The 26,165-nt window shown below is 43.8% G+C and overlaps 8 protein-coding genes and 1 long non-coding RNA gene across 14 annotated transcripts in view; 5 read left to right on the top strand and 4 right to left on the bottom strand.

Moving 5' to 3' along the window:
- LOC117575747 (uncharacterized) overlaps nucleotides 1-957 on the top strand; it is a 50,038-nt gene extending 49,081 nt beyond the window's left edge. Inside the window, exon 10 of the mRNA XM_034260105.2 lies at nucleotides 2-957. Within this exon, the coding sequence (XP_034115996.2) occupies nucleotides 2-727 (726 nt within the window). The 3' untranslated portion in view covers nucleotides 728-957. The remainder of the gene's footprint in view (nucleotide 1) is intronic.
- On the bottom strand, nucleotides 954-11,639 carry LOC117575746 (pneumococcal serine-rich repeat protein). Of its 5 annotated transcripts, none has more exons than XM_034260100.2 (7): nucleotides 10,605-11,639; nucleotides 7,459-8,561; nucleotides 6,662-7,392; nucleotides 4,440-6,600; nucleotides 4,244-4,380; nucleotides 3,153-4,186; nucleotides 954-3,090 (listed from the first exon to the last, which is right to left on the bottom strand). In XM_034260100.2, exons 2-7 carry the CDS (start codon nucleotides 8,359-8,361, stop codon nucleotides 2,312-2,314), a joined length of 5,745 nt encoding a protein of 1,914 aa, XP_034115991.2. In that variant the 5' UTR covers nucleotides 8,362-8,561; nucleotides 10,605-11,639; the 3' UTR covers nucleotides 954-2,311. The 5 variants fall into 5 exon arrangements, with proteins under 5 accessions (XP_034115991.2, XP_051863691.1, XP_051863689.1 ...); XM_052007731.1 differs by having other exon boundaries at nucleotides 4,244-4,359; XM_052007729.1 differs by having other exon boundaries at nucleotides 11,091-11,639.
- A 317-nt stretch (nucleotides 11,640-11,956) lies between these two features.
- LOC117574717 (cleavage stimulation factor subunit 2 tau variant) lies at nucleotides 11,957-13,482 on the top strand. The gene is made up of 2 exons (XM_034258640.2): nucleotides 11,957-12,212; nucleotides 12,270-13,482. The coding sequence occupies exons 1-2, from the start codon at nucleotides 12,076-12,078 to the stop codon at nucleotides 13,402-13,404; spliced, it is 1,272 nt and encodes a 423-aa protein (XP_034114531.1). The 5' UTR covers nucleotides 11,957-12,075; the 3' UTR covers nucleotides 13,405-13,482.
- On the bottom strand, nucleotides 13,464-16,024 carry LOC117574716 (cleavage and polyadenylation specificity factor 73). The gene is made up of 5 exons (XM_034258638.2): nucleotides 15,864-16,024; nucleotides 15,641-15,802; nucleotides 14,279-15,570; nucleotides 13,652-14,094; nucleotides 13,464-13,591 (listed from the first exon to the last, which is right to left on the bottom strand). Exons 1-5 carry the CDS (start codon nucleotides 15,935-15,937, stop codon nucleotides 13,502-13,504), a joined length of 2,061 nt encoding a protein of 686 aa, XP_034114529.2. The 5' UTR covers nucleotides 15,938-16,024; the 3' UTR covers nucleotides 13,464-13,501.
- An 80-nt stretch (nucleotides 16,025-16,104) lies between these two features.
- Nucleotides 16,105-17,249, top strand: LOC117574718 (Golgi SNAP receptor complex member 1). Its single transcript, XM_034258641.2, has 4 exons — nucleotides 16,105-16,213; nucleotides 16,284-16,483; nucleotides 16,541-16,929; nucleotides 16,990-17,249. The coding sequence occupies exons 1-4, from the start codon at nucleotides 16,186-16,188 to the stop codon at nucleotides 17,090-17,092; spliced, it is 720 nt and encodes a 239-aa protein (XP_034114532.1). The 5' UTR covers nucleotides 16,105-16,185; the 3' UTR covers nucleotides 17,093-17,249.
- Nucleotides 17,250-17,595: 346 nt separating this feature from the next.
- Nucleotides 17,596-18,488, top strand: LOC117574027 (mitochondrial import inner membrane translocase subunit Tim22). Its single transcript, XM_034257618.2, has 3 exons — nucleotides 17,596-17,971; nucleotides 18,035-18,228; nucleotides 18,290-18,488. The coding sequence occupies exons 1-3, from the start codon at nucleotides 17,734-17,736 to the stop codon at nucleotides 18,443-18,445; spliced, it is 588 nt and encodes a 195-aa protein (XP_034113509.1). The 5' UTR covers nucleotides 17,596-17,733; the 3' UTR covers nucleotides 18,446-18,488.
- LOC127566206 (uncharacterized) lies at nucleotides 18,328-19,687 on the bottom strand. Of its 2 annotated transcripts, none has more exons than XR_007955483.1 (3): nucleotides 19,131-19,686; nucleotides 18,490-19,062; nucleotides 18,328-18,426 (listed from the first exon to the last, which is right to left on the bottom strand). It is a non-coding gene; the product is annotated as an uncharacterized LOC127566206 (long non-coding RNA). The 2 variants fall into 2 exon arrangements; XR_007955484.1 differs by having other exon boundaries at nucleotides 18,332-18,426; nucleotides 18,486-19,062; nucleotides 19,131-19,687.
- Nucleotides 19,688-19,861: 174 nt separating this feature from the next.
- On the top strand, nucleotides 19,862-23,109 carry LOC117574026 (leucine-rich repeat transmembrane neuronal protein 4). Its single transcript, XM_034257617.2, has 2 exons — nucleotides 19,862-20,172; nucleotides 21,351-23,109. Exons 1-2 carry the CDS (start codon nucleotides 20,149-20,151, stop codon nucleotides 22,899-22,901), a joined length of 1,575 nt encoding a protein of 524 aa, XP_034113508.2. The 5' UTR covers nucleotides 19,862-20,148; the 3' UTR covers nucleotides 22,902-23,109.
- A 265-nt stretch (nucleotides 23,110-23,374) lies between these two features.
- LOC117574025 (uncharacterized) lies at nucleotides 23,375-26,150 on the bottom strand. The gene is made up of 6 exons (XM_034257616.2): nucleotides 25,959-26,150; nucleotides 25,770-25,894; nucleotides 25,665-25,712; nucleotides 25,196-25,605; nucleotides 24,936-25,137; nucleotides 23,375-24,775 (listed from the first exon to the last, which is right to left on the bottom strand). The coding sequence occupies exons 2-6, from the start codon at nucleotides 25,782-25,784 to the stop codon at nucleotides 23,630-23,632; spliced, it is 1,821 nt and encodes a 606-aa protein (XP_034113507.1). The 5' UTR covers nucleotides 25,785-25,894; nucleotides 25,959-26,150; the 3' UTR covers nucleotides 23,375-23,629.
- Nucleotides 26,151-26,165: the final 15 nt, after the last annotated feature.

The following is a 26,165-nucleotide window of genomic DNA, read 5'->3' as shown; positions in this document are numbered from 1 at the left end:
GGATCGACTGGATACCTCCCATTTCTCACCAATGGACACCTCCACAGAACGTTCTTATCGCACTGATGTCGGCTGCTTGAAGGCACCCAATCTGCCACGAGGCGTCATGCAGTTTAAATGCTGCATCGATAAGGTACTATCAGCTACAGAGTTACAGATATCCCCCAAGTTATCCGAGTTTACGAAGCACGACATTGGGCTGACCCAGGAGACAAGCGCATTAATCAAGAGAGCCAAACGACTGTATCCTGTGGTTTTGGATGCAGTATGCCTAGCACGCTATACTCAGGACAATCAATGGTATCGTGCCATTATCAAAGAACTACATCAATCCTCGCAGCAGGCAACAGTTTTTTATATTGATTTCCATGACACCGAAATGGTACCATTCACTGATCTCAAATCTTTCCCAAAAGAGCTATTTATGTTTCCGCGTCGCACCTTCCGCGTAAATTTGCACGGCATCCGAATGAATACGAATTTCAACGAGACCGCCGTGCGCCATTCACTTCAAACTTGTCTCTGCCAATATCCCGAGGTCTTTGCTCGGGTCCACTACCCACCTAATTACCACGATAACAACAATGATGACTCTAGCGAAGAATCGATGATTGCCTCCTTCAGGAAAGAATTTCAGCTGCTCGAGGTCGATATCTTTGAGAATGAGCACACATCAAATTTACTCTATAAGCCATTAATTGACAGTGAAATGTTCTTATTGAACTAGTTCTACATTATCACGTTTACTTCGTTGGAGCTTGAAGTATTCAAATAATTTAATTTTTATTTTTTTACATACTTGAATATGTATTCCAATTTTAAGTTCTCGTAATAACTCAATTTAAATTCAGAATTTGAAAATAATACACGACATTCAGTTTCCTTTTCAATATTAGCTACTATATTTCAGTTTTTTCTGTTTCTGTCAAAATTTATAATAAAAGATCTGGTAATTATCCATAAATTGCATTTATTTCTTCCACAAAATGGGTTTTGTTTTATTTTGTTTGTTGTTTCATTAATTCTCGTTGAAATTTGTATGTAAGTTGTAAATATTTGAAAGTGGTTTTGTATTTTTTTTTGTTTTTTGTGTTTTGCATGTTTTGTTTTTCATTTGTTTTTGTTTTCCATATTATAATGTAATGAATTATTTAATTTAATTCTCATGCTTATGCTGTGTTGTGTTTGCTTAAAAACTAGAAATTTTAACTAATCGCTTCTTAATCGAAACCATCGAAAACAATTATTGAAAATAGCCTAGAGAAGTTGCAACTACTACAAATCAAATATATATATACTACATACATCGAAATGGTTTACTTTTTATGTTTTACGTTTAGTTTTAGCTTTATGTTAATTCAATATGACAGTTGTGTTCGTGTACGTTCGATCGCTGGCAGAGTGTTTTGTCTCCTTGATTGCAAAATACAAATTGACAGTATAACAATTCACAATATTTCTTCATCTTGTTGTTGTTACTGTTATTGTTATCGTTACGTATATATGTGTGGATGTGTGTGTGTGTGTGTATTTGCTTGGTGGTTTAGAATGTGCTCAAGTTTCGAAAACTCAAAGATAGTAATTTGAATATAATAATTATATTTAAACCAATTGCAGCTAACTTAAATTAACTAGATTTGTGTTGTCCTCTAATATATAAGAGTTGACACTATATAAAGTAAGTATAGACATAAATCAATAAACTTAATGGTCACCAAAACTAATATTGAGATGCTTAAGATTACAGCATAAAATTAAATGATGATGAATTATATTGCACTGAACTAGGCATACCATTTCACTAAGTTAATGTATGTTTCATAATTAAAAAGAAATTACATCAATTTTGCGATTCGTGTTTTGTTGTAGTTTTGTATTTAAAGCAAAGTATTTATGTTGTGAATCGAGTGAAGAGTGTAGAGTGTGTGTGGGGTTATCTAGAGGAAAACAGGGTAAACACTTTCACATTTAGCTAAGTCTCTTAAACCACATCCAAAATGTTCGATTAGTAAAATGTTAATATTATTATTATTGTTATTATAATGATAATGTTTTTCTTCGTTTTTTTTTTTTTTTTTTTTTGTTTATCAAGAATTGGCATTCGCATATGTAAAGTATACATATATATTTTTGCATTTTTGTATTATATATATAATTATATAATAGTTCGATAAGTAATACTAGTTTGTTTTGTTTCGTTTTATATAACCACAGACACACATTACACACACTGAGAAGAGCCATGAATAGCTAGCTAATTAATGTATTAAACTTTAGTATGATTAGTCCATCCGCCTTTCCACCGATTCTCTTAGACCTCCACGGTAAAGGGATCTCGCGAATGATGTATCTTCAGATGCTTATTGTGATTGGTCTTCGTTGTGGAGCTTTTACCGCAGATGGTGCAATGGAAAGGACGCTCACCCGTGTGAATTCGTCGATGCTCTATCAAATAGTAGTGCCTATGGAAAGTCTTGTCGCACTGATCGCAGGTGAACTTCTTGTTGCCATGATGCTCTCGCCGATGCCTCATATAATTGTATTTCCGTATGAACTTACAACCACAATACTCACATGTGTAGGGCTTGATCTGTTTGTGCGCATTCATGTGATTTTTAAAGTCCAGTTCGCGTACAAAGGCCTTGGGGCAGTGCTCGCACTTGAACGGCTTGGCAGTGCGATTGGCGTGCACCCACGAATGTATCTTGAGATTCCATTTGGTGGAGAAGCTCTTATTGCAGATGGCGCAATCGTATTGTGGATCCGTTGAGTGCGTTGCCATGTGTGCCTTAATGGACGTTTTCGCAAATATTTGTTTGCACATGGGGCATTCCATGGGCTCAGCATAATCAAATTTGTCTGAATGGGCTAGCCGAATGTGACGACGCAATGAATTGGCGTGCACAAAACGATCACAGCAATACGGACAGCATTTTGGTTTCAAGTCGTGCGTTTCTTTATGCCACAAGAAGCGTGCCTTTGATGGCAAGACCTCGCCACAATGACACACATATTCCTTTTTCCTTACTGTCATTTTGGTATGACGCTTTCGATGTTGAGTCAAGTTGGAATAACGTTTGAACTTTTTGCCTGCAAGCAAACACAATACATTAAATCAAAAGTTCACTTAAGAAATCTTAATTAAGACTTACCGCATATTTTGCACTTCAAGGGAGTTTGGCCGGTATGCATGCGCATATGCTCCACAAGAGCACTGCGCACCACAAATTTCTTATCGCAGACATAGCAACCGAATTCCTTCCAGCCCAGATGACGCTTCAGATGCAGTGAGAAATTCTTCCAACGATAGAATTTTTTCCCACACGTAAAGCATTCGGCGGGATGCTCAGTTAAGTGGGCATCGTACAGCTTCACCGAGGGGAAGTCGGTGCGGCACACGTAGCATAGAAATATGGATTTCTCCATGGCCTTTTGTTCCAGCTCGCTGAGGTTATGATGGTCCTGCCCAAGCTTCGACTCATTGTAGGAAATAAGCATGCGATAAATAGCTGCCAATTTGGCAGCTGGTGTTGTCATACTCAGCGGTGGCATAGTCGGCTTCAGATCTGTTACGGTCGTGGAAGGCTTTACGTCCGCATCGCGAGCGTTCTCACTATTAACACCTAATAGACCGGCATCTTTAACATCGGGCATTTCCAATTGATCAAGCATCTGCTGGTCAGTTGAATCAGGTTTGTCCTGACAGTGCTCCTGCTTAATCTTTACAATACCATCCTTCGAATCTTCGTGAAGAGCATCGCTGCCACCTGGCTGCAGCAACAGTTGCTGCTGCTGGGCTTGCTCTTGGTGTTCAGCCTGGGGCTGTGCCAGCATAGCACCATTGACCATGGCCTGAGTGCAGATGAGTCGGCGGTTCTGCCGGACATAGTTGTGCTCTCCAATCATATGGGCGTTGCGTTCCTTGAGCTTCTCGAAGATTGCCACACAGTGTGGACATCTGTAGATCTTGCGACGTTGACCCTTCCGCTGCAGGGCGGCTGCAACTGCCTCTGCCTCGGCGGCAGCTCTAGATGTCGAGGCTATTGGTGGACCAGCCAGCAAAGCCGATGATGACGTCGAGGTAGTGGGGTGTGCATCCAGCAAATGATTACTTCGTGCCGAGCTCGAGGAAGCGTCCAGCTCATCCGGCTGCGCATACTCGGATGCCACCGCATTGAAATCAAATCTGCAACAACATTTGTTAACAACTACAAAATTATATTTAAAAGTGCATGATGCTTGCCTTTTCTGTTCACGCTGCTGTTGTTGCCCACTGAGATCCTGCGCAGGATAAAAGTCCTGACGCCAATCGGTCAGCTGTTGATTGTAACCATCCGCAAATTGGCTTCTAAAGTACCGCTGTGATATGTCACCATACATCTGTAAGCAATTGTATCCATTATTACTTGACACAAAATTATTGGACGCAGCAGACTAACCGATTGACTCCAAGAGTTCTCAATGTCGCAATTGCTCTCCTGCTCGGAAATTTCTCCTTTCGCAGGCATCTTCTCATCCGTGCGTATATTCAAACCCAATCCACCAACAAGGCTGCTCTCTGTGGCAGCAGCCGCAAATGATGATGATGTTGTCGATGTGGATGCTGAGGCAGAGGGCAAGTGACTGTTGCTATTGCTTAACTGTTCCCGCTTACATGTGTCCAGATCCAAATACTTTGCATCGCTCGCATCACTGTCCATCGCCACACTGCAACAATCGACAGCCGCCAAAGCAGCAATAAAATTGCTTGACTGCTCCACATTCTGAGATGTTGTTGGCTGTGGTTGCTGCTGTTGATGCTGCTGCTGGTGATGATGATGATGCGCCGGTTGCTGTTGCTGCTGTGGTTGATACCAGCCATTTAGCGATGATTGTGTTTTGGCCACGCGGAACGATGCATTCATGGACGAGTCGTGATCCATTGCTGATGAGTTACTGGAGGATGAGGCGAGCGTTGCTGCATTGGTCGCATCACTGGAGCCATGTGGTGGTTGCTGATGTTGCTGTTGCTGCAGACCAAAAGGTACAAAGCTGGAGGAAGTCGCTGCCGTTGTTGGTGTTGCATTTTGGTGGTACAGAAAGTTGAAATCATTAAAATTTGGCGGCTGTGTCTGCTGCAATGTCGAATGCGCTGCCTGCACTGTCGCAGCTGCGTGTTGATGATGCGGTTGCTGGTGATGCTGTTGATGTTGTTGTTGCTGCTGCTGTTGAGTGGAGGAGGCAAAGGAAGACGAGGAGGATATCACAATTTCATCCACTTCCACTTTGTTGTCATCAGGCAGTATGTATTCTTCACCGGGCTTCTGCTGCGGCTGCTGCGTGTTGCTGGCAAACACAGATCCGGCCGACGCAAAGCTTGCTGCATTCACCACGAATGTGGTGGGATTGCTGCCACTCGCTAAGGGTAACTGTTTTGAGTTGGCAAACTCGAGAAGGACGCGTGCATCGTCATCGTTGACTGCGGAGTGTTTGCGTGATTGTTGCCCACTGTAGCTGGTGGTCAGATGTTTCTCTAAGATGCTGCCACCACTCGATGTAGATGGTTGTTCCACAGTCTCGCTCTTGATCTGTACCAATTCCGCCGATGTTTTTGATATGCTGAGAGATTCGACGCAGTTGCTACTTCTGCTGCTGCTGCTGCCGGCAGCGTTATTGTTATCAGTCTTTTTCGTCGCTGTCGCCGTCGCTGCTGCCGCCAACGTTGTGGTCGCTGTTGCCGTTGTTGTGGCCTTTGGTTTGATGACTAACTTTTTGGGACCACGCTGCTGTGCCGGTGCCGAGAAACGTTGCGGCAACAGCATCGTTGGCTCCACCTCAACTTTCATTGGCGGCGGCTGTGTGAGATCATCGGCCGGAACATTGCTACTACTGCTGCTGGTGCTTGTGCTCGCCATGCGTATGACGCTGGTGGTGCCATGTCCATTGTTGCTACTGCTGTTGCTGCTGCTACTGCTGCCAGCGGCATTTTCCAAGCTGGGCTTCTGTTCCATCGCTTGTATCTCACTCGGAACACTGTCGTAGTCATCCAGCGGCTCCTCCTTTTCCACCTTGACCAGCGGGAGGGGCGCAACAGCGACAAATGGACGCGAGGCACCGATGCGACTTGAAGCCACAATATTGCCTACTAGATCCAAATATTCGTTCATATTGAGCGGCACATCGCTTAGCACAGTAACACGATTCTTTTTGGACTTTACGGTGCCGCTGGATGTAGAATTGACAATGCCGGAGGACCCTGAAGAGGTTCCGCTGCTAGTCGATGGGGCCGTGCAAAGCTGCGGAGGCGAAGATAACGCCACCTGCGCAGCAGCTGAAGTTGGCGATTGCTGATGAAGGTGGTGGTGGTGTTGCTGCTGATCCTCCTCCTCCAGCTCTTCATTCTCACTGCTGCCGACGCTCATGAACTCTTCCTCCTCTTCGGCAGCCAACTGATGTTTAGACGCACGTTTGTGGATTCTGTTGCCGGTTTTTGTTTTGCGTGACTTTCTCGTTGTCGTTTTAATGCCACCAACTCGGCTGCGACTGTCCTCACGTTCATCGTCGCCATCCTCGACATGATTATGCGCCACCTTGACGTCGTCATCCTCGCTGTTTGCCCAGCTTTATGGAAAATGCATTTTTAGTATTAAATACCATTTAAATCTGACATTCTAGAGCTTACCTCTGATCCTCCTCTTCTTCATCATCATCGTGTATGTGCAAGACGCTGGGTGGCGACTGATATATCCTCTCAATTACTGAAAACTCGCCGTCATCTTTCTCGACGCATTCGACAATGTGTTTGGGCGTCTCCTGCACAATAAAATCACCATTCTCTCGTTCCAAATAGTGAGCAACCGGCGATTCAGCGTAACGCAGCACCGAAGCGCTGGAGGAGGCGGGCGATGAGCTGGCAGCTTGCGCTGCTGCATTAAGCAGTGCACCAAATGGCGAATTGGTCGATTGGCGACTGCTGCCTCGTCCACTGGACGATGTTGGCATTAGGTTCGATGCGACGCTGGAGCAGTTGATAGCCACAATACTGCTATTCCCAATTTGAAGTGATTGCTGGTGTTGATGTTGATGCTGTTGTGGATGTTGCAGTCTGGAGGAGGCGCAGGAGCTCGACGATGAAGACGGCATCGTTGCGGACTGTGGCGGTGGTGGTGGCGGAGGATTCAGAAAGATCTCCGTGTGGGTTTTGCTGTGCTTCCCACTCGGTGGTGCTAGGTTTACATTATGTTGAACGCTTAGATGTTGCTGTTGCTGCTGCTGCGGTTGCTGTTGATGCTGCTGGAGTTGTTGTTGTTGCTTGTTTTGGTTGTGCTGAGATCGAATTTGACTGATGGCGGCGCCATAAGCGGGCGGTGGCTTCTGATGCGACTGTGACGTTGTCGGCTGCTGTGCAAAAAGCTGCAAATCAAATACAAATGATATAAAATACACTCGAATACACTTTGAAATTGAGTGGACACTCACCTGTAGCGGTGGTGGGGGCGGTGGCAGCGTGGTGGTTGCATACGTGTACTTCATAGGTGACTGCTGTTGCTGCTGCTGATGCGCAAAATGTGCGGGCTGCGTGGCCAGGAAGTGATGCTGGTGCTGTGCTGCAGTCTGCGGTATCACCAACATTGTGGTTGCACCACGTGGAAACCCATGAAGTGTTGCTGTTGGCGTCGTCTGTTGATGTTGCTGCTGTTGGGGCTGTTGTTGTTGTGGTTGCTGCTGCTGATGTTGCTGATCGTAGCGATAATCAGAAGTCAACGATGGCGGATAGGCGGCGGCCACGCTGTTTATGGTGGGTGTGTTGCTGGATGTGGTGGCTGACGCCTCAGTCGAGGGTGGCGCGCTTTTGACTGCCTTAATCGGTGGATTGCTCAATTTGTTATTGTTACTGTTGCTGCTAGAGGAGCCGTTGCTACTGCTGCTACTGGCCATTGCATTTGCCAGTAATGACGCAGCTTTCGGTGTTGATTTTAATGCTGTTGATGCTGCTGTCGCAGATTGCAATGCAGGTGCTGCTGTTGTTGGTACTACTGCTACTACAGCTGTTGGTGGCACTGGAGCTGCTGCTATTGGTGCCACAGCTGGTTTCACATCAGCATCGAGCGCTGCCGAGGAGGCGGAACCGTCTGACGATGCCACCGCAGTCTGCTGCTGCTGCTGACTGGTATTGCTGCTGCTGCTGCCACCACTGCCGGCAGTGGCGAGTGCAGCTGCCGCTGCTAGAGTACTGCCCATTGGGCTGTTGCCAACGATTGTCATTTGCACTAATGCCTTGATCACCTGCTCCTTGGGATGTGTCTCCAAATGATCCGAGAGATTCATGCCCGCATGCAGGTACAAAGTGCACACGGGACACTGCACGCTGTTGTCCACCATGATGATGATGATGCTGCTTGCTTTGCTTACTCTGCAAGGGGCCAACGAACTACGCTCTCAAGCTTGACTTGACTTGCTTCCTCTCTCTCGCTCGCTCTCACTCTCTCACTCACTCTGTGAATCTCACTTTAGAGTCATAAAACTGTGACTTTTCGAGCTGTTATTGCAGTTGTTCGTGTGGCGGCCATTTTTCCTCAATCCTGCAAAACAAAAACAAGAAAAAGCATAAACGGAATGCCATTCATTTCATACACATATTTATGATTAAGCCAAGTGCAATTTGATAAGCTCACAAACGATATCCACACACAACTGATATGGAGGCAAAGAATGTTTTGCGACTCCAAGTCCAGATCGTTGTGGCAACCATCGTGTAATCTGTGGGAAACGTGCTTGAGCAAAAGCTTTTGCAACTGAAACAACCCGAGAGCGCAACATACAACAAGCCAAAAGCCAAGTTAAGAGTGGCAGCAAATGGGGAAAAATGGCTAAACAAAGGACAAGTGCGGCAAGTGTTGCCTGCAAATCAGAAACAACAAATAAACATAAGTTGGGATATGATGTATGCGTATGTGTGGGTATGTGTGAGAAAAGGAAGCACGGCAACAAGAGAGGGGGCAAAGCTTCGTCCATTCAACTGCCTTTAGGCTTCTCTCTCTTCGTAGTAAAGTGCAAATGGAATGGAATGGCAAAAACAACAACAGCTTTTTGTGTGCATCGGACGAGGACGACGATGGGCAACACACGGCACAAGGCAACATCACGATAATGACGAGTTATTTTCGCTGATTTTTGCTGAGCATGAGCAATAATTGATGCGATGAATCACAGAATATATTGTGACTGCGACTGCGATTCTGACTGTGACTGAGACTGCGACTGTTAAATATCAGTGATTGTGATTTTTGAATGGGATACAAAAAAAAACCGAGTAAAACAGATAGCTTCATACTATCACTTGAACGGGTTTTGAAATATAATCAATTTGCCAGATAATTATAATTATATTTCATTGCACATTGTGCACGAACTTATGATTGTCGCTATTTTTGTTTTTTCTTTTTTTTTTTTGTATTTAACTCTATAAATCTTCAAGTGCCATTTATTTCAGCTGTCAAAGCAAACAGCTGGTCATCAAAAGCAAATACGAATACAACTAATTTATAACTTTGTAATACACACAAAGTAAATTTTCTTTGTGCATATATAGAGATCTAATGCATAACTATTGGTGTTGTAACTATTAATAAATAAAAACTAATATAACAAAAAAGATAAATTATCAATAAATTATTATTTATGCAAATAAATTGAATTTCCCCTGTATTTCTTATGGACTGTATTAATTTGTAATAATTTTATATAAAGTTTATGCTGATATGTTTCCACAAGTAACTATTGTAAATGAATCGCATAATTCGTTCAGATGCACTAATTAAAAATTCTACTAAACAAACCTCCTTCATCTCGCTAATTCTAATATATTGATCATAAAAGTCATTTGATTAAAATTTATGTAAATAAATTAAAACCTAATCTGTTATTGAAAATATAATTTAGTATTCGGAAGATAGATTGCAAATACAAAATGCAAATATATACAAAACTCAAAGACAAAAAAAGCTCTGATCTTCCTTTCAAGTACATCATATCTTGTGTTCTTCCTGGGAGAGAAGCTCATTGATTACTCGCGCTCTCTTTAGGCACACATACACATGCACACACATGTAGAAGACACACACATGCAAACATATTCATATTCATCTCTGCTAGTTGCGGCTTTGTTGTTTTTAGGCAATGGCAATGCCGTTCGTTGGAAACCTTTTTGCGTTGCGTTTTTCTCTCACACATTCACAGTGAATAATCTTTTTTCGTTTTTTTTGTGTTTTTATTTGCTAAATATTGCTATACCGTAGTATGTGGGCACTTTTGTGACTGTCTATAAGGGTTGTGCACCAACAAAAACCAAAAAACAAACAGCAGCAGCAGCAAATTGTCTACTACGTCTGTTGCTATTGATTTTTCCTTAGAGCGAAAAGCTTGCTTCAACACAGGAACACATAGGAAAAGTGTCGAAAAAGTCGTACAAATCATAAGTGCGTAACATACAACAAAGCACACACACACTCACATATATTCACGCATAATGAGTTAGTGTTTGTGGACTTGAAATTAATTAAACAAGTCAACTCATGTGGGACAAGCAGATTACCGACTTCTCTCCCTCTCTCTCTTTTACATACCTTCGCTGCTGCTAGTGAAGTTGCAGTAGGGTGTATGTGTGTGTGATCTTGCCTAGGACTGTCGACTGCGATGTTGTCGTTGTTGTTGCTTTAATTTTCTACACACACTCGCACGCAGAATACGCTTCTGTTTGTTGTATTAAACTCACACACACACACGCACATGAAAGGTAGACACAATTTCCAGAGTAATTTCCACTTGGTATTTCGTTCGGACGTCTCTCTTTCCAAGGAGAGTCGTCTACACACACGCACACACAGTCTTATGCACACTGAGAATAATGTTTAATGAGCACTAATTGTAAATGAATTGCAATTGCCGTTGTATTTGTATTTGCGGATATGTGCGTTCAATACAATAAAAAAATCTCAATACACAGGCGGCGTTCGTGTATCGATCGTAACGTGTGTGTGTGCGAGCAGAAGACAAGGGCAAGGAAAGAGGGAGAGAGCAGTAGAGTTAGTATCCTTGGAAGAGTTATGCACCTGCAGCTGTTCTTATATATGTATGTGTGTATTTGTATTCGGCTTCGTGGTTTTTCTTTCTTTTATTTTTATTGATGCTCCTTGTTATTAGCCTTCTTGCTTTACTCCGCTGCTGGTCGTCGTCGCCTCATCGCCTCGTTCAATGACACAGAAATCTTTCTTCTCGTCTTCTGCTTTGTGCGCTCCTTCTTCCAATATACAACAACTGAGACTGAGCTTTTATATATGCTGCGAATGCGAGTGCGACGAGTGCGAGGCCATTGCTGCGTTTATCTCCATGTGTATGTGTGTGTGCGGGTGCGTGTGTGTGCTGCTACACCACACAAAGTAAAAATTTTCAATTACGTTTTTCATGCATTTACGTTTGAATTTTCCATGTGCATTTATGCAGAATAGTGAAACGCCCTTGTTAGCTACAATTTGATGATTAATTTGGTGATTTTAGTGCACTTTTCACTATTAAAAAACCGTCATTTTCGATTTCACCTTGCGACAAAATGAAAAATTACAACACCAGGCGTTAGAGTGTTGCAAAACGTGTGAAACGAATAGTGTGACCGCAACTGCAGTCATTTAAATGCGACAACATACTATATTTAAATATATACATACATATGTAGCTTGGTTTCAGTACGTATAGGTAGAAGGAAAAATCCGCTGAATGACTTGTATTTTTATGGTAATCTACAAAAAATTTCAGGGTAATCTGAGCAGAATTGTAACACAAAACATCTTTGTAAGTTTTAAATAAAAATTAAGTAATTTTTTTATAAAACAATGCACAACAAAATTTATTACCAAAAAATATACTATGCTTTTAATGCTAATTTCTTCTGGCACTGACCAACACTGTTGCAGATGCAAGTACAACTCTGTTTTGCTACAGGGAAATTTACTAGCCGTATCGCGAAGCAGCACGATTTTTAAGCAAATTGTTTATATTGTTTTATTTAACAATCTTGGCTGCAGAAAGCTAAAAAGCATCATGGCGGATAAAGCTCAAGAACAGAGTATCATGGACAAGTCCATGCGTTCAGTATTCGTGGGCAACATACCATACGAAGCCACCGAGGAGAAGCTTAAGGAAATTTTCAGTGAAGTCGGCCCGGTTTTGTCGCTTAAGTAAGTTTTTTGATAATCTCGGTTCTCCAAGGAGATATTAAAGATTTCTTTTGGTAGACTGGTGTTTGATCGGGAGAGTGGCAAACCAAAGGGTTTTGGCTTCTGCGAGTACAAGGATCAGGAGACAGCGCTCAGCGCTATGCGAAATCTCAATGGCTACGAAATCGGCGGACGCACTTTGCGTGTGGATAATGCTTGTACAGAGAAGTCACGCATGGAGATGCAACAGCTGCTGCAGGGTCCGCAGGTGGAGAATCCCTATGGCGAACCCTGCGATCCCGACGAGGCACCCGAGTTGATAACAAAGACGGTTGCTTCTCTGCCGCCCGAGCAAATGTACGAGTTGATGAAGCAAATGAAACTGTGCATAGTTAGCAATCCTTCGGAGGCACGTCAAATGCTTATGCTGAATCCTCAGTTGGCCTATGCACTACTCCAGGCAATGGTTGTGATGCGCATCGTTGATCCGCAGCAGGCGCTGGGCATGCTCTTCAAAGCCAATCAAATGCCGCCTGTGCTCGGTGGGAATCCGCAGCAGCAGCCGCCACAGCCAACTCAGCAGCAGCAACAGCAGCCACAGCAGTTGCCACCACAAGCAGCTGGTCAGATGCAGATGCCCGTTGGTGGTCCCAACTTTAATAATATGCATTCAAACGACATCGATTTACGCATGGTGCCGGGTCCGGGACCCGTGAATATGGATCCTCGCATGCTAGCACGCAACATGGATCAGGATATGCGTCAGGTGCCGGGCCCTATGCCCAATCCCGTGCCGCCTCCGCTGATGGATCCGCGCACACGCGCTCAAATGCAACCCCAGCAGCAGCAAGGACCGCCAGCTGCTTCGATGCCGTATCCAAGCGATCCACGACAACGTCCCATGGATCCGCGTCTGCGTGGCGCCATGCCACCTGGACCGGGACCAGTTCAACAGCCGGTGCAACAGCAGCAGCCGCCACCACAACAGGTGCCGCCTGTAACACAACAACAGCAATCTGCTGCATTGCAGCTGCAGAGCCGTTTGGGTGCTCATGGAGTGCTGCCGTCGGATGCATCGGATCAGGAAAAGGCAGCGCTCATTATGCAGGTACTGCAGTTGTCTGACGATCAGATTGCACAGCTGCCGCCAGAGCAACGCGCCAGCATTCTGGTGCTGAAGGAGCAAATTGCCAAAACTAGGACAGCACGTTAAAGTCGCATTATTATTATTATTATTATTTTGAACATTTGTATTGGAAACTAAACAATAAAGAACTCCTATAGATTCAAATTGTAGTCTGGAATATGCTTTAATAAGCGGATACCAGCGTTTGGTGCAACTTCTGCACTGTGGTATTCAGCATTTGACGCAACACTTCATCCTCGGCACAATTGACAATCTGTTGAATATGAGGAAGTTGTAATTACTAATTTATAGTTGCAAACTTTTAGTTACTTACCAAGCTCTCCAGATTGATTTCCGCATGCTTGCCACTCACGTTCACCGGCAGCAGATCACCTTTGAACATTTTGGGCACACAGCTGTCGCCAAACGTGTCCTGCAGCGTCTCGATGAGGCATTCGCGGAAACGCGTCTCCTCCGACTTGGTTTGTTTGGTGGCACCTTTGATATTCGTGCCACCCAGCTCGGATTGCATGAGGCAAGCGAGCACAGCATCGGCATAAACATCGTTCACATGCGTCGCCTGCCATTCCATAATTATGATCTTCTGCTCCACCGTCAGCTCCACACAATTGAAGACGCGCAGCTTGCGCTCGGGCTCGACAATCTCCACACAACCAGCCCCAATGCGATCCAAGAGCAGCTGCAGAGTGGCCAGCGAACTGGTCCAGGGAATCGATTGACGCTGCGTGACCACAGACATGCTCATGTCCGTGTATTCTACGGTGAAAGAGAGGAACACAGGAAACAATGTTAAGATTTCTTAAAAAGCTGCAAATGGTCTGCGACTGACTTGATTTGGGTCTTAGCATTAAGCCTGATTCTTCGATTTTATCACATGATTAAATCAAATTCTTTTTTGTGCTGAGTCAATACAAAATAATCGAGTACTTTAGATACATACTGCCAAGATCCGATGGCGCCAGCAAATGGTACTTGAAATCACGCCTCACCAACACACCCGAGAGTTTGCTGCCTACTTCGGGCTTTTTGGCTGCCAGATGCCCCATCATTTTGGCCGTCTTCTCGCCACGGAAGTACAGATCAACGGCATGTGTATTGCGCGGATTATAAAACTTAATATCTGTGCTGGCATCCGCTTCATATTCACGCTGAAGCGCCAGCTTCAGACGCGACATCTCATTCTGTTCGCCGTGGACAAGGACCACATGATTCGGTCGCAACATGCGTATAAATTCGCTGGTCTGCTGATAATCTGTATGGGCCGAGAATGAAATGTAATCCACAGACATGTTGAGCGGCAATTTCTGTCCCGACAGTGTGGTAATCTCCTCAGGCTCAGAGAGAATGGTCTTGGCCAAAGTGCCCTCCACACAGTAACCGGCAATGATGACGCCATTCTTGGGATCTGTGCACCAGCTCTCGAAGAGTTCACGCGAGAGACCCGACTGCATCATACCCGGCGATGCCATGATTACACATGGTCCAATGTCATCGAAGTGATCGATGCCCTTCAAATTGGAAATGTGACGAAATACAAAAGGATTGTTAACAGCAATCTGACGACGAATGCGATCGTTCATCGCATTGATGTAGGTTTGATAGACCGCCATGCACTTTTTGGCCAGCGACGAAGCATAGTAGATTGGTATCTCGTGCAGATCGGGATTCTGTGACCAGAATTCGTCCAGTATAAGGAGAAGTTCCTGTGCACGTCCCAAGGCAAAGACGGGAATCAAACAGCGACCGCCCTGCATCACAATCTTCTGCACTAGCGATGTGAAGCGACTTTCGCGATCCTCGCGCTTCTCATGAATGTGTGTGCCATATGTGGACTCGGTGATTAAGACGTCCGGCTTTTTGGGCGGTACTTCGGCGGCCATCAAGTGACGATCCTCTTGGCGTGAGAAATCGCCCGTATACAGAATCTTAATGCCGGCAATTTCAATCATAAACATAGCTGCGCCCAGCACATGACCGGCATTGTAGGCACAGAAACGCACTCCCATCACATCGCGTTCCTCGTGGAAATTGATCGTTTCTATCTTCTCCATAGATGCCTCGAGATCGGCTTCGGTGTAAAGCATTTGTTCGGTGGAAATGTTGCTGATTTTGATGTAATCTGAGAGCATCCAGCGATAAATGGCTTTGGTGGCGTGTGTCATAAAGCAGCGGCCACGAAAGTTCGTTTTCATGAGGAACCATGGCAAGGCGCCGCAGTGATCCAAGTGAAAGCTAATAGTTTAAAAGCGGAAAACATGTTTTAGAAAAGTCATGAAGAATACACTGCAATTTGTAGTCTTACTGTGATATGAAAAGCAAATCAATTTCATCCGCTTCAATCAGATCCACATAGGGCAGCGCATCCATGCCCGTGAGTCCCGGATGTATGCCACAATCAAGCATTATTTTCTTGCCTTTAAACTCTAGCATGATGCAGGAGCGTCCCACTTCTTGGCCAGCTCCACTGCGAGTAAAAAGTTAATCAATTCGTAAGCACTTTAAGAACATTGTTCGGGTTCACTTACAGTGGCTTGATTTGCAGCAAATCGCTCTCCTCATCGGGCACACGCGAATCGTTATTGGATTGCGATTGTGACATTTTGTTAAAGTTGTAAAAAATTAAATTACGAACAGAACAACGTTTTGCCGGCAACACAAAATGTACAACTGCTAAGTATGACCACAGGCTGCATTTTAAAATATACCAGCAAGCAATATGCCGATCAGCTGTTGCCTGTTTATGCTGTGTGCCAGGGCATCAAATCAGCCAAAACATAGCATTGTAGCCCTGGCAGCAAAACAGCTCATTCCATTGTTTTTGCAACGAAATTTGTTAACTGGATATAAATGCAAATGGCTGTCTCTAGCTATGATGGTATTTATGAACAAGTTTAATTACACAATTTAAGTTCTACATTGGTTTATATATTTGAAAACATGCACAGTGCTGCGCAAGCAGGCGCGTACACTGGAAAATGAGATTGACCTCAAACTTGTGGCATTCAGTAAAATTGGAGCTGGCAGCAGCATAAGCAGCAACAACAGCAGTGGCAGCGGCGGCAACAGCAATTCTGACACATCACCTCTGCTGGGCGAACATGTCTTTGACTCGCTATCTGCCGAAATAGAGCAAATGCTTGACAAGGTAAAGCATATTCTATTGGATATTTCTGTTATCTTAGAATGCTCCACTTTATTGTAGTTGTCATCGCTTAATGAATCAATGTCTGAGTTGCCTGCCACCGGCAGCGCAGCAATGCATACGTTGCAACGCCATCGCGAGATACTCCAAGGCTATAGGCAGGAGTTCAACAAGATCTATGCGAATCACACGATGCGCATCGAGCGCGAGGAATTGTTGCGTGGATCGGGGCTGGCGACGAGCAGTGGAAGTCCATCTATTTCGGGTCTCAGTCGTCGTGAGATGTACATGAAGGAGAGTGGACATCTGCATAGCGCCAGCAATATGGTTAATGATCAGATCAACATTGCCATCGAGACACGAGAAAATCTGCATGCTCAGCGACAGGCTTTTAAGCGTCTGCAGACGCGTTTCAATGACATTTCCAATCGATTCCCATTGATAAATAGGTAATTGATAAGTTAAACTAATTTTTGTATCATTATTTAATTCTTTTATCTCATTTTCAGTCTCATACAGCGCATTAACATCAAAAAACGACGCGATTCGTTAATTCTGGGCGCAGTAATTGGCTTTTGTGTCATTTTGCTGTTACTCTATGCCTTTAATTAGCGTTTGTCGCGAACAAAATCGGGCCAAAGATAAAAGTTCTTTGCATTCAGATAATTTCTTCATTCAGACAAGTGCAACTCCAGCATGTTTTCCTTTTTTGGTATATTGTATGTGTATAATCAACTTGTGATAGCAATAAAATTTAATATTTAAGTCAAATCAGCGAAATATTTGAATCTAATAAAAATAAATTATAAACAGAATGATTCCAATTAGATTTGTTTGTTTTCATTGCGCTGATGAGAGCAATGCGTTATCAATCAGAGTGACCGCACGTAGGATTTCAAAGATAAATATACCAAATATTCCATTTCCAAGTTTTTCGAAAAGTTTAAAAGTGTTTTCAAAAATCTCGTACCATCATTTTGATGTTTTCTTCGCACTAATTCGAGTTTCAAAAACAAAAATCTACAAAATCGCAAATCATAGATCATTTTTAATTTGCCGTTATCAGGGTCACACTGCTTAAGTGATATGTTATCGATAATTTCAGTACGTGCGACAACTCTGCCGGCAGCCACAGCTGTTTGGCGATGTGATAACAATTATAATTTTTTTTATTTTGGAACACACGGCTTAAAAAAACAAGTTATTTAACAGTTTCGCTGTATGAAACACGATAGATAACGTGCACATAAATCATGTCGATGCTACCCAATGCTGAACCCAAGGCCGCAGAAGCCAGCAAACCGCATTTAATAGAGACCGCCGAGTTAGATAGGATGGCTATGCATTTTGTGGGCAACCTGAACAGATATCGTGAGAATATCGTAATTCCTAAGAACAATGGGCCGGTGCAAATCAAAACAAATGAGCAAAAACTCATTGAAACCGCCGTGGAAAGTTGTGCATTCAAAAGTGCAATGGCCTGTGTGATGGGTAAAGTTAATTCAAATTTTATTTAAGTAATTGCATCATGCATTTCCTCTTGATCCCTTGTAGGCTATGGCTTGGGCGCTGCTTTGGGTCTGTTTACGGCTTCTGTGAATCCTAACATGGCTGATCCCTTTGCCAATGAGAAGAAGCAGACGGCACGCGAAGTCTTTCGCGAAATGCGTTCCACAACACATTCGTATGCCAAGAATTTTGCCTTGATTGGCGCTGTCTTTTCCATAGTTGAGTGTACCATCGAGAGCGTGAGTATCCCTTACTGTAAATTAGTTATATCACTTAGTTAACTTTCCTAATCCTCAACAGCAACGTGGCGTTACTGATTGGCGCAATGGCACCTACGCTGGTGGCATCACAGGCGGCTTGATTGGACTGCGAGCTGGCATCAAGGCTGGCGTCATTGGCGGCTTGGGATTTGCGGCATTCTCCACGGCCATTGATTACTATATGCATAATAGATAGTTACATATATTGTTGTGTATAAATGTTTGTTCTTAATTACCAACCAATCTATGCTTTTAAGTTGTGCCGCAGTTGGGGCATGCAGCGGAAGTCGTGACGCGCGCATTTCCGTCTACAGTCAGAGGGCAAAAAGACGCGACACAGCTGCCACACATTAACTATGATCATCGTGTGGCATAAACAACGTGCCACAGTCTCAAATTCGGCCAACGACCGGTTTTATGCGAGGTCAAGGGGGCTGGGGGCAAGTTTGTGGGAACGGGAATCGATGGCCACAGCTTGCGGCAGGGAATGACTTGCCACAGTTGCTTCTCGACGCGACTCGCCTCGATTTCCAGTTTCAGTTCAATTCGAGCAACAGGCGGCGAACGATCGACGGCGTTTTTTTTCGTTTCGTTTTCGCTTTCAGTTCAGTTCGTCGCGTTTTGAGATTTGAGAGGCAAGAATAAAGCAGGAGAAGAAACATTTCACATCCAGCGGCAGCTGCAAAAGTGCAGACAACAACAACAAAGAAACGAGTTTCATTTGCAAGTCGAAAGGCAAAGACTCCACACACACACACACACTTAAGTGTTGTTGTCTTTCTCTCTATCTCTTTCACTCGCAAGTGCTATGTGCTGACAAATAGGAAAAATATTGAAATTTGAAATTAAAGAATAACACAAATACTGAATGAATGACTCACAAGTGTCGCTTCGTCTGTCTGTCCTTTTGTTCAAGTTGTTTATGCAACCAATTTCCACTTGATGCGACCACAAACATTTGTTTGTATTGTCTCATCTCAACTCGCCTGCCCCCATCAATTTGCCTGTACAACGCTGAACAGCTCAATTTGTATCAATACACACACACACACATGTGCATCTGTTTGGATGTATAAATGTCTTCCATATGTGAGCATAAATTGAGGCGCAAAGTTCAATGAAACCGAGTGACACATGGTTGGTCGGCTACTTGCTTGACTGCTGCAATTGGCTCAGCAGTCTAATTGGTGAGAGAGGCCAAATCTTGCGATCTTTAGTAGTTTCCGCCATCTCCGTCATACACACATATTCTCAATCTTTGAGCTGAGTCAACTGTGAGCGCAGTCCCGTTATCTTATCAGCTTCATTCTTAATGTGTGTATTAGTGTGCTGACTACTCAAATTGGAATACGAAAACAGTCTGCAGCTGTGGGCGAAAGAGAGACGAAGCGAACATCAACAAAAACGACCTTGCAAAGGAATACAAAACCATATGTGGATGACTCAAATCTAATTCACTTTTACTCGCTCAAGACTTGCTCTGCTTCTTCCAAGTAGAACCATTGCGGCTTCAGCTTCAGTGAAAGAGAGCGAAAGTGAGTGTGGGAAAGGTAGAGAGAGAAAGAGTGTAACACTGAGAGAGCGGTTTGTGTTTGTGCTCGCTCTCTCAGCTGATATCTAATCAAAACAAATATAAATATGCCAACCACCGCTTGTTGCGCTTTGATTCATTATTTTAGTTCCAGTTCGTCTTCGAAAGGTGTTTGTTCGAATTAAACGGTCATAATTTTGAAAATCAAAACCATATGCAATTGGAGCAGTGCCTCAGTAATTAATATCGCAAGTGCGCTTTACGTGTGTTGGAATTTCATACATATAGAAATTATCGAGAAATAAACATAAAACCAGCAGACGAAAGAAAGAAAATACACAAAGGCCAACGTCGACAACGTGTACAAAATGAGGCACAAATTGTTGCTGCTGGTGAGTGAATAAAAGTTACTTAAATTTTCGAACGTTATCCTTATCTTATCGCAAAAAATTGTTTTGTCGTTAGAGCACCCAAATAATACATACATATACCCATATATTTTTACATCTACAACTTCAATGTAGAGAGAGATACTTTCAAGTTGGGGAAACCTTTTTATGAGAGAGAGTGAGATAGAGATCCAAAAGATACTATTGCAACACGAGCTGTTTTTGATTTACGGCAAATAGGACAGCAAAGTTGTCGCAATAATAATGATTATCAATATATTTTATAATACCTTAATATGCACATAAGTAGAGCTTTCTTTTGGGTTGATTTATGAAAATATATAGGCAAACATACTTTTTTACGTTTTTAAGTTTTTTTGTGAAAAGGTAAAGTTGATTTTTAAGCTTTTTAATTTATTGCATTTTCTTCAAGCTCACTCCATCTTCTAGAAAAATTCACAGTAATTGCACATCCTTCTTTTACACAAATAAGCTAAAATTAACTGCCGTGCAAATTAAATTGATTATGAAAACTTTTTTGGGTTCTTATAAGTATTTACTTTCCTTACTTCACCAACCCAAAGCAATGTGTTTATTTTCTTCGTTTATTCTTGTAAAATATTTTTGAGTCGGAATATATGGGTTGCCCTGCTGGGAGTACTTACTTAGCTTTTGCTATATCAATAATAATCAATAAATATATAAAATCAATAAATATATAAAATATTCTGCAACAATTTTATATCTGTATATGTTTGTTACGTTAGTCTTGAAGTCTGCTAAAGTTAAAAAAATTAAGGATATCAATGCTACTTGAGATGTCCTACATAAACAACTGATCTTTCGTCCCTCTTTAAGGAATCAATTCAAATTAAAATGCCTACAACTTCTGTTATTTTAGATGCCTAACACTTTTCTGTTATTTTTATTGAATTTTAATGGTACTAAATATAAAGTAAAGAAGCGTTATACCACTGAACAATAATCTGCAACTGATTTTAATTGGTATCTCCAATATTATATATGTATATTAATCTCAACGATTTTAGAAGCTTATACTACAAAATTTAGCAAACACAATTTTAATGATGCCAAGAGAGTACAGATCACAGAACATCTTCCTTAAGTATAAAATGAATATGCCAAAATTCGATATTAATGAATGATTTCTCTCTTTATAGCTGCTAAATGCTACAGCCCTGCTACTAAGTACAGTGAGTGGGCAGTACGAGAATATTCCCTACCAGTCGGTGACCGACATCTGCACGACTTGCGTCTGCATTTCAACGAAGGATGACAACAATCGGGTGCACTACACTCTCAACTGTGCCATGAAGAATTTTGAGCATATTCTCGCTCGCTGGCCCACAGATTTTGGCACCCAGCACACGGGCACTGAGATTGTGGCCTCGTATTCCGGCAACAATATTCGCCTGCTGCAACAGTTGCCGGCAACAACGGCGGCTGTGACATTCTCGTGTCGCCACTGCGGCATTCAACAGTTGCAGGCGCCGTTTTTCATGGACGTGCCCAATGTGGAGGCATTGTATCTGAGTTGGAACGAGATTGCGGATGATGCCCTGAAGCCGGAACTGTTTCGTGGCCCCTTTAACAGCACCAAGTATGAGCCGATTGCGCTCAAGGATCTGGATCTCAGTCACAATCGCATCGCTCGCCTGGATCGCAAGCTTTTCGAGCATACGCCACAGCTGCGCAAACTTAACTTGGCCTCCAATAAACTGAGTGTTTTGGATAATGCGACAACAGCTGCGCTGGCAGCGATTCCCAATCTCCAACGCCTCGATTTGTCTTACAATCAGATGGTCACATTGCCAATCGATTTGTTTCCCCCATTGCACAGTCTGCACATACTCGACATCTCGGGCAATGAGTTTGCCGTTGTGCCTGCCACCATAAGACAGCTGAGCAAATCGCTGCAGCAACTGAATCTGGCCTACAATCCACTGGCCAAAATCGATGCACACAGTTTCCGGCAGTTGGATGCACTGCGTCGCCTCAACATCAGCAATCTGCCCATGCTGCGCAGCATTGAGCTGGGCGCCTTGCAGCTGCCTGCCTTGGAGCAACTCCACTGTGCACACAATCCAAAGCTGGAGAACTTTGAGTTTGCGGATCTTCTGGCAAGTCGCAATCTCACCCTGCTGGACATCTCACAGAATGCATTGACCACGCTGGCGCTCAACGTGAGCGGCAACAGCACAGCAACAACTTGGCCACGTCTGCGGAGTTTGGCCATCGCCGGCAATCCTTGGTACTGCAGCTGTGAACTGTTCAATACCTTGGAGCTGGCTGGCGCTCCACAGGTGCTGCAATCCCAGGAGACTCTGGCACGCTGTACCACACCATATTTGCTCGCTGGAACACCGCTCACCAATTTGACTGCTGAGCGTATTTGCAACATGGTCATACCCAAGAAGTATCAGCCTGTCGAGGATGATCCACCGCGTTTTCTGCGTCGTCGCTACATCATTCTCACCGTCATCATTGCCAGCGTCGTGGTTGTCGCCGGCCTCATCATTGGCTTCATCGTGGTGTGTGTGCGACGTCGTCTCAAGGGCAACGAATACGGTGTTCAGCCCATACGCTACACCAGCGTCAGGGGCAGCAATCTGTCTGCCTTCTCGCAACTGCAACCGGTCTCGGTGACCAGCAAGTTTGGTAACCCAGCTGGAGCTGGAGGAGCTGGCACAACGGGTGCACCAAATGCCTGAAACGCTCTCGATGCGCTTTGAACCACATGAGCCAAAGATGTCCACGAAAGTGTGCTGTACATAATATACATATATTTTGAATCCGAGAGGAGTTCGTCATGCCACCACCAAGCATACATCCGTAGTGTCTAGTGTTGCCATTCGCTGTTTGTATTGTACTTAAGTTTTCGATAGTTTATAATTTGTCAAATAAAACGCATTTTTATACCATCAAATTGAAGCTTGTTTTGCAGTTCGAATTGGTCAATATCGTATTATTGCATGATGAGATTATAGCCAATCAAAATCGTTGAAGTATATCAACTGTCCGTTCAGTTTTTTAGGCAAATCCATTCATAGATTGACAAAACTAAATCCGTTCTCCACTTTAAATTTAAAAATTCAGTCTTATTGCCTGATGAAATCATTGCAGCTGTTGGTAAAAATGTTAGTTTCTTCAGTTGTGTTTCATAAAAATAGGCAGCTGTATTTTATTCCGTGTATGAGTTTAATAATTTTGCTAGGCTCTTTTTGTTTGTACAGCAAAAGATCGCAACGCAAACCAAGGAGAAAACAGAACAAACTTGATGACAAATTTTTGTCGAGGAGAAGTCGCGATGTGCGAATCGCTGCTTGCAGCTGTTTCGACTCTTATCGCATAAAATATTTCTAGATAAAAACCAAAGGCAGAGGAGATAATATGAGTAATTGTTGTGAGTTGTTGTTGTTGTTGTTGTGGGTGAATATGTCTAGCATTCGCTTTCCAGCACCTCTTCATTTGCAGCTGGCAACGGCGGCAGGGGTCTTGGCATCTGGCCACCATCCAAATTGAATAGATTCACAGCCTGTTTTTGTGCCAAGAATTGTCGCATTTCGGCAAAATTGTCGCGATCTTTGTTTTGTTTGCTGCGTCGCTTGTAAAGCTCGTCAGCCGAGTCCGACTCTGAATCTTCAGAGCCATCATAGTCGCTTTGTCTTGTTGCCTCAGTTAGGCGATTATCCTGCTGCTGCAGTTGCTGCTCCTGTTCAACTTCCTCCATTTTGCCAAAGAGTTCGTCCACATTGATGCCCTTGGCAGTGAGCACTTCACGCTCTCGCTCCAGCATCACCTGACGAATGGGATCAATGCGATCCTTGAGCTGCCGCAGCACTGGCTTGAATTTGCCCTTCGTGATGCGCTTCTCAAAGTTAAGCAGTTCCTTCTCGGGCGTGGGATACGGTGCCTGTTGTTCGTCCTCATAGGGTTGCGCCTCGTGCTCATCGTACATGTAGGCATAGAAGTCGTCGCATTTCTGCGGCTCATTGGGATGCTGGGAAAACTCCACGCGCAATATGCTTTCGGGGAACTCTTCGTCCTTGGCTCCAGGTTGACTGCTTGGCCGCGGGGTCTCCACGTCCAAGTCCAGTTTGCTGTGCAGAAACTTGTTGTACACAAGCATCAGACGTTGGAAATCATCACAGCACACGGCCAACGCATTCTCAATGCCACGCATATTGTTGGCCACGGCCACCAGTTGCTTGGCATTGTTCTTGTTCGCCGCCTCCGTCGCCGTCAGCTGCTGCAGCGTGACATCCAAGGCCTGGCATTCGCCAGCCACTGCCACCATGCAGGCGCTGAGCTTGAGCGATGAATGTTGCAACAGGGGAATTGGTCCGCTTTGCTGCTGTTGCGCCTTGGCGGCATGCAACTGATCCAGTTCCAGTTGCTTCTTGTTTTGCATGGTCAGACCTAGATTCCTGAAATGCTGCTCCTCTTCCTGCACCAGCTGTCGTACTTGATTGTCGATCTTGACCAGATCGTAGCTCAGCTGCGAGATCGAGGGCAACGTCATGATGGACAGCGCCAACCGCAGCAAATACTGCGACTGCACATAGGCAAATATGTTGTGAAAGTCCTGTAAATGGGAAGCGGATTATTAAACTCTTACATTTTAATTAGCAAATATAAGATTAGTTGTAGATCAAGCTTGAGGTTAAAAAGAGTCCATCAAGAAAGTTGTCACACTAGCATTCCCTAAAAGCGGTTAGCGAATATCTCACTCTCTGGCTCATTACCTTTATGTGCTTGGGGCTGTAATCGGTGACATTGTTCTTAAAGTATTCGCACTCGCGCAGCTCCTCCATGGGCGCATAAAAAGCGCCAAACTTGGCGTGAAGCGGATAGTCCACTTCCAGCTTGCGCGTGGCATCGTAGAGTATCTCCGTCACCTCTTTGGCCGCCGTGATGCAATCCCAGGCGCGTTCAATTTGACGCGATCTACAAAATATAGGCAATTGAAATAGATTTTATGGATATATAAGATTGCTACAATTACTCTATAAGCTCCGCTTGCTTCATGATGATAATCTCCTGAAAGTAAGTCATATTGCGTCGAATGCAGTTGCCAAACTCATCGATGGTCTTAATCAACTCCTCCAGCTTGCGTTCTACCATCTTATTGCGACACACAAACACATTTTTAACGGCATACAATGCGCCAAAGGTGCCGCTTAGCAGCACAGTTGGCAGCAGCATCAAACGCCAGCCTCGTGGCATTATCAGATGCTCCAAGACTGTGCTGCCAAGGACAATGCAAGCATTCCTTGTGGTCAACAACTGAAGCTTGCCGCCGCTTGTTGCAGTTGCTAGTTGTTGTTGTTGCATGCATTGTTCAAGTGCCTCCACATGATCCACCAGCAGCCGTTTCGAGTAGAGAATGCGCTGCAGCAGCTGATCCGTTATGGCCTAATAAGGTGTTCAGTTTAGTTGCATGCACCTCATTAATTTTTGTACACGGCACTCACCTGTTTTTGCTTCAGCTCATCGGCGAGTTGACGTCGCCCCAGCGTTTCCTGCAATTTCATAAGATAAGATATAGATTAATAGATAAATTAATGCATGCCACTCACCTTTAACCTATCCATTTATTGTGCAATCGCTGCGCACTATTAATAAATGTTTTATTGCAGTTTCTTTTTGACCAACAATATTTACGTTTCTCATATGAAATAAAATGACTAGGGCTGCAGTGCAACTGAGAATAGAACAGCGCAGTGTTGTGTGTTGTCGTCACTCTCTAACATACGGCATTTACATACGATGACGGTAACCAAAACAAACGTGAGCGTTAAGAGAGCGAAAGGCGCATGGTGAGCAGTGTTTGCGCAAAATTGAGCTCGATATCGATAACTTCGGCCGCGAAAATGGTTATCGTTTAACTGAAATTTGAATTTTGAATTATTTAATTTCCAGGGAAGTCAAATTTGAAATCTGAAGCACATATTGAGTAAAACTGTATGTTGCAT

This window comes from Drosophila albomicans, chromosome 2R (assembly GCF_009650485.2).
Source record: "Drosophila albomicans strain 15112-1751.03 chromosome 2R, ASM965048v2, whole genome shotgun sequence".
NCBI classification, from domain to species: domain Eukaryota; kingdom Metazoa; phylum Arthropoda; class Insecta; order Diptera; family Drosophilidae; genus Drosophila; species Drosophila albomicans.
Note: the sequence above shows the minus strand (reverse complement) of the source record. Positions and strands in the feature narration are given on the sequence as shown.